General features: G+C 39.1%; 2 protein-coding genes across 2 annotated transcripts in view; both read left to right on the top strand.

Moving 5' to 3' along the window:
* LOC145234657 (nesprin-1-like) overlaps nucleotides 1-12,082 on the top strand; it is a 226,022-nt gene that overhangs the window by 200,172 nt on the left and 13,768 nt on the right. The window contains exons 136-156 of the mRNA XM_080099374.1: nucleotides 57-255; nucleotides 409-558; nucleotides 631-750; nucleotides 903-1,004; nucleotides 1,083-1,221; nucleotides 1,291-1,450; nucleotides 1,568-1,680; nucleotides 1,736-1,868; nucleotides 1,936-2,128; nucleotides 2,502-2,620; nucleotides 2,899-3,079; nucleotides 3,255-3,424; nucleotides 3,706-3,849; nucleotides 3,924-4,028; nucleotides 4,199-4,430; nucleotides 4,495-4,658; nucleotides 5,318-5,509; nucleotides 5,620-5,766; nucleotides 6,209-6,335; nucleotides 6,446-6,603; nucleotides 10,481-10,643. Of these exons, the coding sequence (XP_079955500.1) occupies nucleotides 57-255; nucleotides 409-558; nucleotides 631-750; nucleotides 903-1,004; nucleotides 1,083-1,221; nucleotides 1,291-1,450; nucleotides 1,568-1,680; nucleotides 1,736-1,868; nucleotides 1,936-2,128; nucleotides 2,502-2,620; nucleotides 2,899-3,079; nucleotides 3,255-3,424; nucleotides 3,706-3,849; nucleotides 3,924-4,028; nucleotides 4,199-4,430; nucleotides 4,495-4,658; nucleotides 5,318-5,509; nucleotides 5,620-5,766; nucleotides 6,209-6,335; nucleotides 6,446-6,603; nucleotides 10,481-10,643 (3,211 nt within the window). The remainder of the gene's footprint in view (nucleotides 1-56; nucleotides 256-408; nucleotides 559-630; nucleotides 751-902; nucleotides 1,005-1,082; nucleotides 1,222-1,290; nucleotides 1,451-1,567; nucleotides 1,681-1,735; nucleotides 1,869-1,935; nucleotides 2,129-2,501; nucleotides 2,621-2,898; nucleotides 3,080-3,254; nucleotides 3,425-3,705; nucleotides 3,850-3,923; nucleotides 4,029-4,198; nucleotides 4,431-4,494; nucleotides 4,659-5,317; nucleotides 5,510-5,619; nucleotides 5,767-6,208; nucleotides 6,336-6,445; nucleotides 6,604-10,480; nucleotides 10,644-12,082) is intronic.
* On the top strand, nucleotides 6,610-8,798 carry LOC145234647 (methyltransferase-like protein 27). The gene has a single exon (XM_080099364.1). It carries the CDS (start codon nucleotides 7,625-7,627, stop codon nucleotides 8,309-8,311), a length of 687 nt encoding a protein of 228 aa, XP_079955490.1. The 5' UTR covers nucleotides 6,610-7,624; the 3' UTR covers nucleotides 8,312-8,798.

Below are 12,082 nucleotides of genomic sequence, written 5' to 3' on the forward strand. Positions count from 1 at the left end.
TACTGTCCATGTTGTATGATTTCCGCAATAAACTATAGCGTGTTCTGCAATTGCAGTTCCAATGATGTAACCGCCATTGCATCTGACGCACAACAAGCTCAAGTAATGCTTGATGACATCATGGAGTGCGTGGAAATCCTGACAAAAGAACAGCGATCGGGGTTGGGAAATATGAACACTGAAATTAAAAATATTCAGAGCTACTTTTTGACCGTGACAACTGGTGTTCAAACCGTACAGGAAAAATTGTCAGAGGTTTGTACTTTTTGATTGGTACGTAAATATTTCCTTATGCTTTTTGTATGATGGTTAATATACCTATTTAGGCATTGTAGTTTTATGTTCCTTTCGGCAATAAACAAATTTCTATGCATCGTAAACGGTAACATATTTTTCTGTACTTAACAGGCACAACGGAAGGCATTTTCGGACAAAGCACTAATCAGTGAAGTTACTTCTTGGATAACCAAAGCTAACTCCGCTCTAGACCAAGAAAACGTAAAGAATTTTGACACAGTGTCATCAGCTGGGTGTAAAGATCAACTGGTTACGTACAAGGTCAGCAATTATACTTTTATTCATGATACATAAGTTGTGTAGGTTTGGTATTTTAACTTTTGTGGTATGCAGACTTTTAAAGGTGGCCAAGAAGCAATGGAAAAACATGTGGAACGTTTGAACGGTAGCAGCTCTTTACGTTCGGTCGATTTAGCTTCCCTGAACCGTCAATGGGCTTTACTGAAAGCAAGGGTACGTAATGTCGTCAAAACTTTATTCACATTTGAGGGCAGAAACTTGGCCTATAATGGTTCAATGCGCCTCGGACATATACAGATATAAACAAACTGATAATACTGACTAATTTGACATGGTTGTAACTGTAAAGATCTTTGATTGGACAGATTTCTCGATGTGTTGACCAATCAGAACGCGAGTACAAGAGATGGAAAGAGCACGAAAACCATGTCAGTGAAATGCAACGTTGGATGGATCGAAAAATTCAGGTAACAACTTTGTATTCAGTGGTCGTTAAATGAATATGAATTCTTCCTTTTTAATAATGATGGGGCTATATTAAATAGGCTCAAGATGAAGAATCAGCAACGTCCAAAATTGGTTCACAAAGCGAAGTGACTTCTTCAATCGATCAATGCGAAAAATTTGAAAAGAAACTGAAATCGAAATTTCGCGAACTTGCTTCGCTGGAAAAAGATTACAAGGGTATATATTTTAGCAAACTCTAAACCCGCTTTAATGCCGCATGTACCACGACAAACGTTTATTTCTTAGAACTTGTTTCGGATAAAAACAAAACATACCGATCAGCGACGCCCGAACCAGGATACGGAAGTCCACAACTGTTGAAACTAAATCAGAGCTGGGCTTTGCTGGAACATTCGCTTGCGAAACGCAGAAAGGACCTAAAAGAAGCCTTGAAACTGTGGAACAAGTAAATGTGCTAAATCATCTTTGCAAATAATTTTTATCGTGACACCTGTTTAATGTATTTCGTACCATTATGCGCTAAACAAAATGGATTGGTTATTTTAATGATGGAAACTTATAGATACAAAACTGCTGAGAACATTGTGTCGGAACACCTGATGGCGGCAGAGAGCGCTCTTTTAACAGACAGGTTTTCATCCGAAAAGCCAGAAAAGAAAATATCGAAACTGCAAGGTATGAGTTTTGAAACCAACAGGTTTATGGATTTTTCTAACGCCATGTTTTTTAGGTGCCCTTTCCAACCTGGAAAGCCAACGATTACAGGTGCAGTTTTTAGCAGTGGAGGCTGACTGCGTCATCGCTGGGTGCCATGACGACGCTGCTGAAGCCGTCAAACGAATGTTGGATAACACTGAAGCAAGGTAACGTTAAAAAACATTATTTTCCATATTGCTTGGGATCGGGTTTATGCAATTTTGTGGTCTTTAGGTGGAATGATATTTCAGCAAATATTACAAAACGCGTTGAACAACACCACGAATGCATTGACATCATAAAAAGCTATGGCGAAAAAGTGACAGATATCGAAGACAAGTCGAACAACTTGAGATTAAGAGCGACAGAAGTGCTCAAGGAAAAATCCTACCTCGAAGACCCCCGCGCCTGTTTGCTAAAAGCTGATGTAAGATTGTCAAAATATTTAAAAAGATACTGATCGATCAAACAAAAAGGTGACATCGCAGCCGTTTGCCTGTTGCATTTATTTCTTTGTTTCTTTGTTTGCCGTGCACTGTGTTACGCGTATTCAGTGTTATTTACCCTGATGAAGATGACCTGCATAGGACGTCGAAATGTCGGTATAAAAATATAATTTCCAGAAGAGCTCTATAAATTCGATATAATGCCAGGCAGCAACGGCTTATATATTAGAGAACGTTCGTTTGTGCACATAAACAAAACACGTTTTTCTGGCCTGTTGCTGTTATTTGCTTTTGCCACACCAAGGTGCTAGTTGTTGATCTTGTCGCGGAGTTACCGGGTGTTGTTGTTTGCAGGGCTTGGAACGGACGTGTGAAATTTTGCGCAACAACTTGGCTTCTCTTCCTGCCATTGCTGAAAGATTTGAACAAAGCGAACCATCAGAAGCGGTGAAGTTAAATGCCAGCAATACAAGGTAACAGAACTAGCAGTGTTGAGTGTCTTAAGACACTTGCTAAAGCAACTGCTAAAAGCTTGCAAGAGGTATTTTGTCAATAGTATGCTAGAATTGTTTAATATTAAATCAATTACTAAAATTAGTTAGCTGTTTTACCATTTATTGAGAGAGTGTAGTTGTGTATAATTCTGATTTTGTGGTGGAAAATCACTTTTGCTGTCAAGTACTGGACTTACAACGTTAGTAGTTAAACACAGTGGTGAGAAAAACCTATTAAGAAATATATTACCAAACAGACTTTCCGCAAAAGTTGTGCAAACCATCCGACGAGCTAGAGTGGCGATAGAGAGCGTACGTGAGTTTGGTCGGAAATCAGGCGAACTCAGGGACAAAATGGGATACATGGATGCTTGGCTCGGTGAAGTCGAAGCAATTACACAAAAAGAGGGAAATATCACTGAACGCAAAAAAATCGAGGTAAGTCAACCAAATAGTGAAAAATTGTATCACAATTAAACTGCAGACAGTAAACTCTGTTTGGTCTTATCAGTACAACTCGTACCTAACGGCACTCCAATTTGTTGGGAGTGACTAGCTAAAAAATCAGTATTATTGTGTTCCATATCTCTTTTATACGTAATGCTTTCTACAGAATGGCTTGACCGAACGCAGAGCTCAGCTTCAAGCATTTAAAGCCTACTCAAGAACCATGGATGATATTAATGCTTTTGCAAATCAACTACCAATGAACGAAAAGCACATCAAGAAGCTGCAGTCCCTTAACGATAGGTGGAAAGGAGCTATGAAAACAACAGCTAAAAGGTAAAAGTAAATAAATACCTAACAAGGAATCACATCAAAAACTCTAGCTTGTGGCATCTATACTGCTCTGTTTTCTTAAAATGCGTTGCGTCCAATTTTGAGACCAGGAGTCCTTTCTGAATTTACTTTGAGTTGTTCGGAGCACCACGATAAAAAAGTATCGGACAAAAGCAACTGTTCGCATAATCGAAATTGTATTATTAATGGAAAAGTAATAGTTTTATTCCACTACCTGAATGTAATCTTTTAGTGTCGTTACCTGTTTATACAACTCTCTTTAGATATGGAGATCTCCAAGCATCGATGATACCTCTTCTAGAATTCCCGGAGAAATGTGAAAACTGGATGTTATTCGTCACTCAGGCAGAACGAGGATTGGTTGCTGATCTTCCTACGTCATACGACGGGCTGACTGACCAAGCAAGGTTCGATCTAATTTTGAACTTACAAAGCACTAATTTGTTGTCAGGCTGTATGACAATATGTACATTTGTTGCAGGGCGTACGACATGTTTATTGTGGAAAGTGGTGCAAGACAACAGTTGCTCCGTAATATTGTGAAGGAGGGGGAGGAAATGCTTTGCGAGGATATCGTTCCCAATCCGTAAGTAGTCGTGAAATGTTAGCAATGTTTTGTACTTTAAAGTTGTAGATTCTTTCGCGATAATTACTTCTGAACAATTTACCAGTGTGGTCATGTTATTGTGCACTATCAAAATAAATTATTGTTTATACTAATGTGTCACATACTTTGAATATCTGGTTTATTCTTAGTGAGGAATTCAATAGCAAACTGACAAATCTTGACAAGCAGTGGAGTTCTGTCCTCAAGAGGGCGCGCGAGCGTAAAACCGTGGTTGACGCTACCATGGAAACGTGGCGTACATACAAGCAACGCAATGCAGAAGTAGTGGCAGAAACCCGTTGCTTTGACGTCGAAATGTCAAAGTTTGATGGTGAAATGACAGTTGCAGGACTTGCCCCCACAACACTGGCTGAATTAATGGTTGGTGATTTCTTTTATGTATGTTTGATCATGGAAGTAATATTTCTCCCTTCGTGAATCCTAGGAACTTGAAGCTGCCGCTGACAACGATACTTGTTCAAATATGCTTGATGCCGGTCACCGCGTGATGGCGCTAGCACGGGGCGACCTCCATGCTCGTCTGAAAAAGGAAATTTCATCATGCCACGGGGATTACATGAACGCCCATCAAGCAGTGAAAGAAAAAAGGTACATATAAAGCACTCTACATCAGTGGTCTTCAACCTTTTTTAAAGGCGACCCCAATATAAAAGAAAATTAAATCAGCATTTACATACGACCCCATTTTTTCCGATAGTGAAAAAATGTTTTTTTAATGCCGAAACAGAAATTTTCCTGTAAATATGCCCGCCTAATTTTCAAGTAGAATTTAAATATTAGCATTCAGTGCGCAGCATTACGCTCAAATGATAGAACCCATAAGTTTTATTTAATTTGGCCAACCTAATTCGCGTTAAAGCTCACCAGTTGGCAGAAATCAGTAAATTTATGAACCCTCCCATTCATGGGGCTTCATCACGTAACAATGGGTTGATCAACTTGTGTTTTATAGGGATTAATTATTGCATCACAATGATTAGATTGTGACATGAGGTATCAAGCTGTACTGCAAAACATTAGCAAAGGTTGCGAACTAGAAAAAAGTCCATTATTTTTTGGTAATAATTTTAACGCCAATAAATTAAATTTATAGCGACCCCAGAAAAAATTTAGGCGACCCCACTTGGGGTCGCGACCCACAGGTTGAAGACCACTGCTCTACATGATCCTTTTCGTTAACATACAAACAGTAACATATAAAACACAAATACAAGGATCGTTTCTAAACAACTTTTCGGCGCATTCAGGCGAAAATTGCAAGCAAACGTCAACAAATGGAACGATTGTGACGACAAGATGAATGACGTAATCGCCTGGCTGATCGAAACAAAAGCAGCGACATCAGAAAAATTGCCCACTGCAATCGAAGATCTTCATGCGGAGGCGATAAAATGCCGAGACAGGGAAATCGTTTTCGAAATGAACCCTGATAAGTTGAAGTAAATATCAGTGTTTTGTTTTTGGCTTCAGGCGGTTGCATTAAAATAATGACTCTGAGCAGCACTGTAAAGTGAATACAGATTTTTACATAACATTTTGATTCTTGCAGATCGACTGAAAAACTTGTCCAGGGTCTAGTCGACCATGTGTCACGTGACGACATGTCACTTCAACGTGAAAGGCTTTCATTGGTCCGCGCATTGTGGCATGACGTGCGTAGTCGCCTGGAACAAAGAAGACGTTGCATTGAAACAAGGTCAGTATTGGAAAAACAATTAGGTAGGGAGTAATTATCTGCTTCATCAACGCTAGAATAATTTTGGCATTCAAACTTACACAAAAATCGCAATATCGTAAATAAAAGCACAGCCTGATTAAGTTTAAAAGTTGACGAGTGCCATTACTTCATAGTTGTTTTAGTTCACAATAACCCAACTAAGCTGGCTCCTTAAACTGCAAGACTTTCGTTTGAATGTAAGCAAGCGACTTCTGGTCAACACTGCGCTTTTTTTTAAATTCGTTAAAAAAATCTCGCACATGTTGCTTATGAGAACAACTTAATTTGTCTGTAAAACTAAACAACTCAAGATAGATTCATAGTCCACTGTAAACGAAAGTTCTTTCAAGCGAAATCTAGTGAAGCTACGATTGTTATTTTTTCTGAACTTAAATATTTGTTTGTGTATATTTATTACCAGACTTGGCGACTGGAACGATTTCGATGCGAAATACCGAAACTTGTGTGCGTGGTTGAATGACATGGAACGTAAGGTGGCGCACGCGAGTGATGCCGATGCTGAACAATTTCTTGAAAAACTGCACAAGGTGTGTGAAAAAATTTGCTATTCTTAATATCGAACGTTTTCATAATGTTTCGCCCAGGTTTTTCATCACAAACCTTGCAACCAAAACAACTATCAATTTATTTAAAACAGGATTATTTGACGGGATCGGACGGTGAGGGTGACAGACGGGCAGAACTTGCACTGCTTGCCGATCGTTTGGCGCCATCCAGCGATAAAAAAGAGATGGAGAAGAAGCTTGGAAAAATCAACGACCGGTGGCAACATTTGGAGGAACTCGTTCGTGCCAGGTATGAGTCGCAAATATGTATCACTCTCATTAGCTTTAATTAAAGTATATTCCTAATTGGAAATTTCCATGTCGATGGATAAGCATTTTGCGGAGTTACCTGTTGTTATGTAGCTTGTTTTAATTTGGTGCATTTATTCACTGTTACACTGAAAACCAAGGCAAACCAAAAATGAGGCCAGTTGTGCTATTCGTTTCGTAAAGTCTTTAAAAGATTTTAAAAGGCTACAAAAATCTTTTGTTCACTATTTTTCCACCTAGTTAGCGCGTATCGAATCACGCAAGTTGAATGAATTGACCGGCGAAAATCAACCGTGGTGAAAAATAGCGATAATTTAGTCAAGCGTGTTACGTTGTTTGCCTCGGGCTGTTACGCTTCGCGGGTTTTGCCTTTTCAGTCGTAACTAAATGCTGGATTCTACACTTTTTTTCCATTTTTCATACATCCGGTCGTTTGTTTTCGGTTTGTTAATGACTTATGGTAGGTTCAACAGAAACAGACAGTGCACGTATGTTTAAGATATCTATCAGCAGTTGTCAGCACGTAAAGCAATGTACTGATACAGCAAGACGATCTGTTGATAAACCACAACTTTAAATGCAACTACTGCAAACTGAAATCATGGTTAGGTACAGGTAACTCTGGGAGGATTACTAAAATTCCATTGAAGTTTAGTAGTTATTTTTACCAAAATATGATGCTGAACGAAAGTTATAGCTTCTTAACATGATGTGACAGTTGTATTCATTAACCCTGAACTTTTATGACACTAAGACGTTCAATAACAGCAATTAAAGGAAAATAAGGCGCTCGATCTGCCAGAGCATTTGAACATTTCGAGTTTTAATTTTAATTTAAGTAATACGTATCCGTATACGGAAACAACAGTCTAATACAACAGTCTAATGTATGAGCACGGATGTGGGGGGAAATAAGCCAGAAAGAGTACTATTCGATCCCAATATTTTGGTGAAACTCAATAGTTCAATAAAGGCAAAATAGTTGGTGCTGCGGAAAAAGTATGGATGAAATATTAAATCGTGTCAGAACAATGGCACATGTGCAGTGCGAAAACTTGGACGATAAAATGGCCGTTTATTCAAACTGGTCCGAAAGCTACGAAGAAGATGTATTCGCACTGAAGTACACCGCCCCGCATCAAGCTGTCAAAATGCTTTACGACGTCATAGACAATTATAAACTCGACGAAAACTGTGACATTATAGATTTTGCTGCGGGTACCGGATTGGTGGGTAAATGTCTTCGAGAGAGGGGATTCACCGGTTCGGTGGACGGACAAGACGGCTGTGACGCAATGCTAAGACGTGCCAAGCAATATCGGAACACATTCTGCTGTATTTTAGAGCCGGGTGCTAAACTGCCAGCCGAACTTACATCAAACTCTTACGATGTTGCGACAATATCTGGGGCTTTAAGTCCTTCACAGGTCGACGTGGATTGCATACCAATAATAATCGGTGCCGTGAGACCGGGTGGTTACATTGTTCTCACGACCAGACTTAACCCTTCTAATCTGCAGTACGTGGAAAGACTGGAAAGCGAAATGAAAAGATTGGAACTCGAAGGCGTTTGGGTTTCCCTATCCAAACGGCGTATTGAGGAGTTTGAACTTGCCACTGACGATTCCGAAAAAGTAAACGATTCAAAATACATACCAGGAGTGGTATACTGTTTCCAAAAACTGTAAAAGATTGTTTTTACACTTTATTTTGTGATGTCGTACTTAGGTTGGTGTTTTTGTGTTTCACTACCCATTTCATGAAAGTAAATGTTTTGACATTTTCGCATTTGTTTTATGCGTTTGTTAAAAAAAGATGTGAGGTGCATTAAATGTTGGTTTTGAAGAGTATACGATTTTGTACCGTATTTTGTGAAATATACACCAAGGTGTTTGACGTTACGATCTCAAATAACCTGTTACAAAAACTTTCAGCTGATAAACTTTAGTTGGTTGATATTGTTTCCACAACAAACTACACTCAACAACATCTGTAAAATGTGCAAATCGTTTGGAAAACAACTAACACCCTGTTATTCATTTTTTAACACATATTCCTATTATTGACCACTGGTGTCGCTCGGGAGCAAAGGGTGTATTTTTTCTTGCTCTCAGATATCGAACGCTGTTCTTCCTCACGCATGTCTAATTAAATGAACATGGTTGAGGCTGTTTACACAGGAAGTATAACAAGTACCTATACAAGTCTAACAAGGCGTGCATAGCGTTACGACGCCACGCGGAGACTGGACACTTAAAAGTAATGCGTGTCTTAGGGCAACCAGCTTGTCTACAACGTATAACACACCTAAATTTTGCAGTCAGTCAAGAACCGCATCTTACAACCTAAATTACATTTAAGGTACATATCAAAACGCTTGTTTAATACTGTTTTTAGCAACCGTGACTATAACATAGGATCAAAATAGGGGTGTGGGTCAGTTTAATCAAACCTTTTTATTCAAGTTCGTTTTAATTTTTTCAAAAACTGCGTCTGGTTGACCGCATAAATTTCAGTCGAAAAGCCGCTTTTGTCGTCAAAGTAGCCAATCAGTTGAAGGCACGTTGAAATAAAGGCAACAGCCAATGTCAGGTTAAAAGGAATTTGTGGTTACTACGTTTACACAACAAGTGTAAATTCCTTGCCTGGATAAACTTTTGGAGAGGATAAGATTAGCAGAATCCCTGAGGCGAAGTGCGTTAATATTCTGAAACTTGTGTTTATGAAGGTGGATGAAATTTTAGGCTTCAAACTGTTGTAATCTTAACAATTTGTTGACAATTTTGGTAAAACTATCCAATTGTTTAATATTGATAAGGTGAGTGGCTAAAGTTTTATTGCAAATGTATGTTTACAATAAAACAACAATGTATATGTTGCAAATTTCAGTCGTTTTCTTTGCTAGGACTGGTACACAAGTATTTACAAATACAAACTACCGTTCAACTTGTTTATGTTGTAACGTGAACGAAATGTTTGCAGTATGCTGTACATGATTTCGGATGTGTGTAAAACTTGTACGGCAATGTGAACACGCTGTTGTTTGTGACTCAGTCGTGTATGACGCGGCGGTTGAGAATTCCAATGCGAGGTTACTACAGTTCGAATTACGTAATTCCAAAACGAGCGCATCCAGTTTGAAATTTGCGCGGGAAACCTGACTATCTTTTAGGACATTACTTTTGCATTGTGTAGGTATAAAACGTGTTGTGTGTGCAAATTTAGTGGATAAACCGTACTAATGGTTTTAAGTTTTCGTAATAAATTTCTGCCCTTAAACAATTGTGAAGGAATATTGGTCACTGATTGGGGTTTCTGGTATTCACATGTTATATATTTGTGGTCAAAATTTACAGTTCAGAAAAATTGTAAAAACAAATCGTTTTTGTCACAAAAAAAAACACAAACTCGTGTAAACCTTCGCCGGGTTCGCCCCCAATCATTTATTTCTGCTTCAATTGTTTGTCCATGGCCCACTGTTTGGATACGACTAAATTAGGGAAAAATCGTATGCTTTTTTTGCTCCTGTATCCCCATTAACTGGTTTACCGGAAGTCAGTGTTGTGCTGATTTAATGATGTATGACTCAAAACAGGCCACGTTGCGCGATAAATAATTCAGGCACGAGCTTGCTAATGTCGGAATCTGCATTGATCGAAACATTTTGGGTCTTCCTGTGTTACGTTACGCCCGATTATATCGTAAAGACAGCCCTATAGGTGTAATAAGGTTAGCTTGGACGCGGCCTGTAGGTCAACCCTTACGTACCAAGCTTTTGACATATCACTCATACCAAACTTACATACTACCTCTTGAATTTTACCTGTTTTCAAATTTACATTTTTATTTTACTGCAGAGGCAAAAAGTTGAAAGAGACGATAGCAGCCGTTGCTCAACTCGATACAAGCATGACCGACCTTCGCGATTGGCTCAAGTTGATTGAGGGCAACTTGTCGGAACCGGTTGTTCATCAAAACTGTTCAGACGACGATGTGAGATCGAGGCTAAAAGAGCAAAAGGTAATTGCTTTTTGCTGTCTAGCTGTGTAAGCGGGTGTGAGGATTAACTGGTAAATAGGTAGGATAAAAAGCTAACTGAAATCATGTTAGGCTTATCCGATGTGACAACAACTCAAACTGTTTGGGCAGTTCAGTAAGATATGCGATTAGCAACTTTTCCAGTTAACAGACGTTGATGCAAAACGGATGTACACTCGAACAAAAAAACGGATTATAACTTTCAGTTGTTATCTTTCATATATAATAGGCTACTTTTTGTCCCAAATAATGTATGTTTTATTTAGGGTTTAGCACAGTTAGACTGTAACTTATCTGTTTAGTTGCATTCTAAACAGCAAATGTTTCAATTGGTTGCATGCATTCGCACTTGACATGTTTAGTTTTGAGCCAAGAGCGGACGAACAAAAAGAAAAAGCTGACAGTTATCGACTGCCTGCTGTTGCGCGATAAGCAAGATAAAACTGCTTTTGGCGCGAGGCGTTCGTTGCTGGAGTGATGGTGCGAGAAAAAGGCGCCAGTCTCTATAGCGGACAGCACATGAGAAGACGCCGATGCCGGCAGTCGTGTTTTATAATGTTGTAAACCGCAGTTATATTTATTTTGTCTAAAGATTCAGATACAGAGTTACAGATAGTTTAGACTCGAGTTACATCTTTGACTTAAGTATAGCTTACAGGTATAGCAAGGCTCATTTTTATGTTGTATTGATCGCCAGTCTGTTACTGCTTTCGCTTGTTTAAATTTGGTATTGCGGCTAGATTATCGCTGTACATAACCCGGCTAAGGTCGGCACATGTACCTTGTGATACAGCTTTGAAGGTCGCCACTGTGTACAAAGTCTCAACAAGTTAGAACTCGTTCCTTTTTGTGTTAATCATATCGCTTTTCGTTTTTAGTTAAGTTACACTAAGGCGCTTTTGCGCTATAACAAAACACGCTAAACAAAGCGAATTAAGCCAAATTGTGGTTATTATTCTGTCTGGTAACGAAATGTAAGTCTTAATTAGAGCACTGTGCAAACATGTAACCCTTGCTGACCAAGCCTATGCTTACAGTAAAGTTATATTTCGAGTTTATATTTGTCACGATCCTCATTGAATGTTTGAAATCGTTTAGGCTTGGCGCACGGGCACGACTAATGATTGCAACGATCAACTCGACCACTGGCCGTTCTGTGTTATTTTAAACGTGAAACTGCGCGCCCTAACACGCTCTGTTGGGTACAGGTCGGTGTGTTGCAAAGCACAACACCAAGTTGTTGGTCTCTCATTTAAAGGCGCTGTAAAAAGTGAAGTAGGAAAACCTTGTTTGTTGCCACGTTACATGGCTTGCCTTTAGTTGCTGCGACAGCTTGGACCTGGACATAACGTTAGTAGTTTATACGCCGCAATTTTCCTTCTTTCTCAAATATCGTTTATGCTCAAGGAATTTTGTTTTGG

This window comes from Phallusia mammillata, chromosome 1 (genome assembly GCF_965637545.1).
Source record: "Phallusia mammillata chromosome 1, kaPhaMamm4.hap1.1, whole genome shotgun sequence".
In the NCBI taxonomy this organism is placed as follows: Eukaryota; Metazoa; Chordata; class Ascidiacea; order Phlebobranchia; family Ascidiidae; genus Phallusia; species Phallusia mammillata.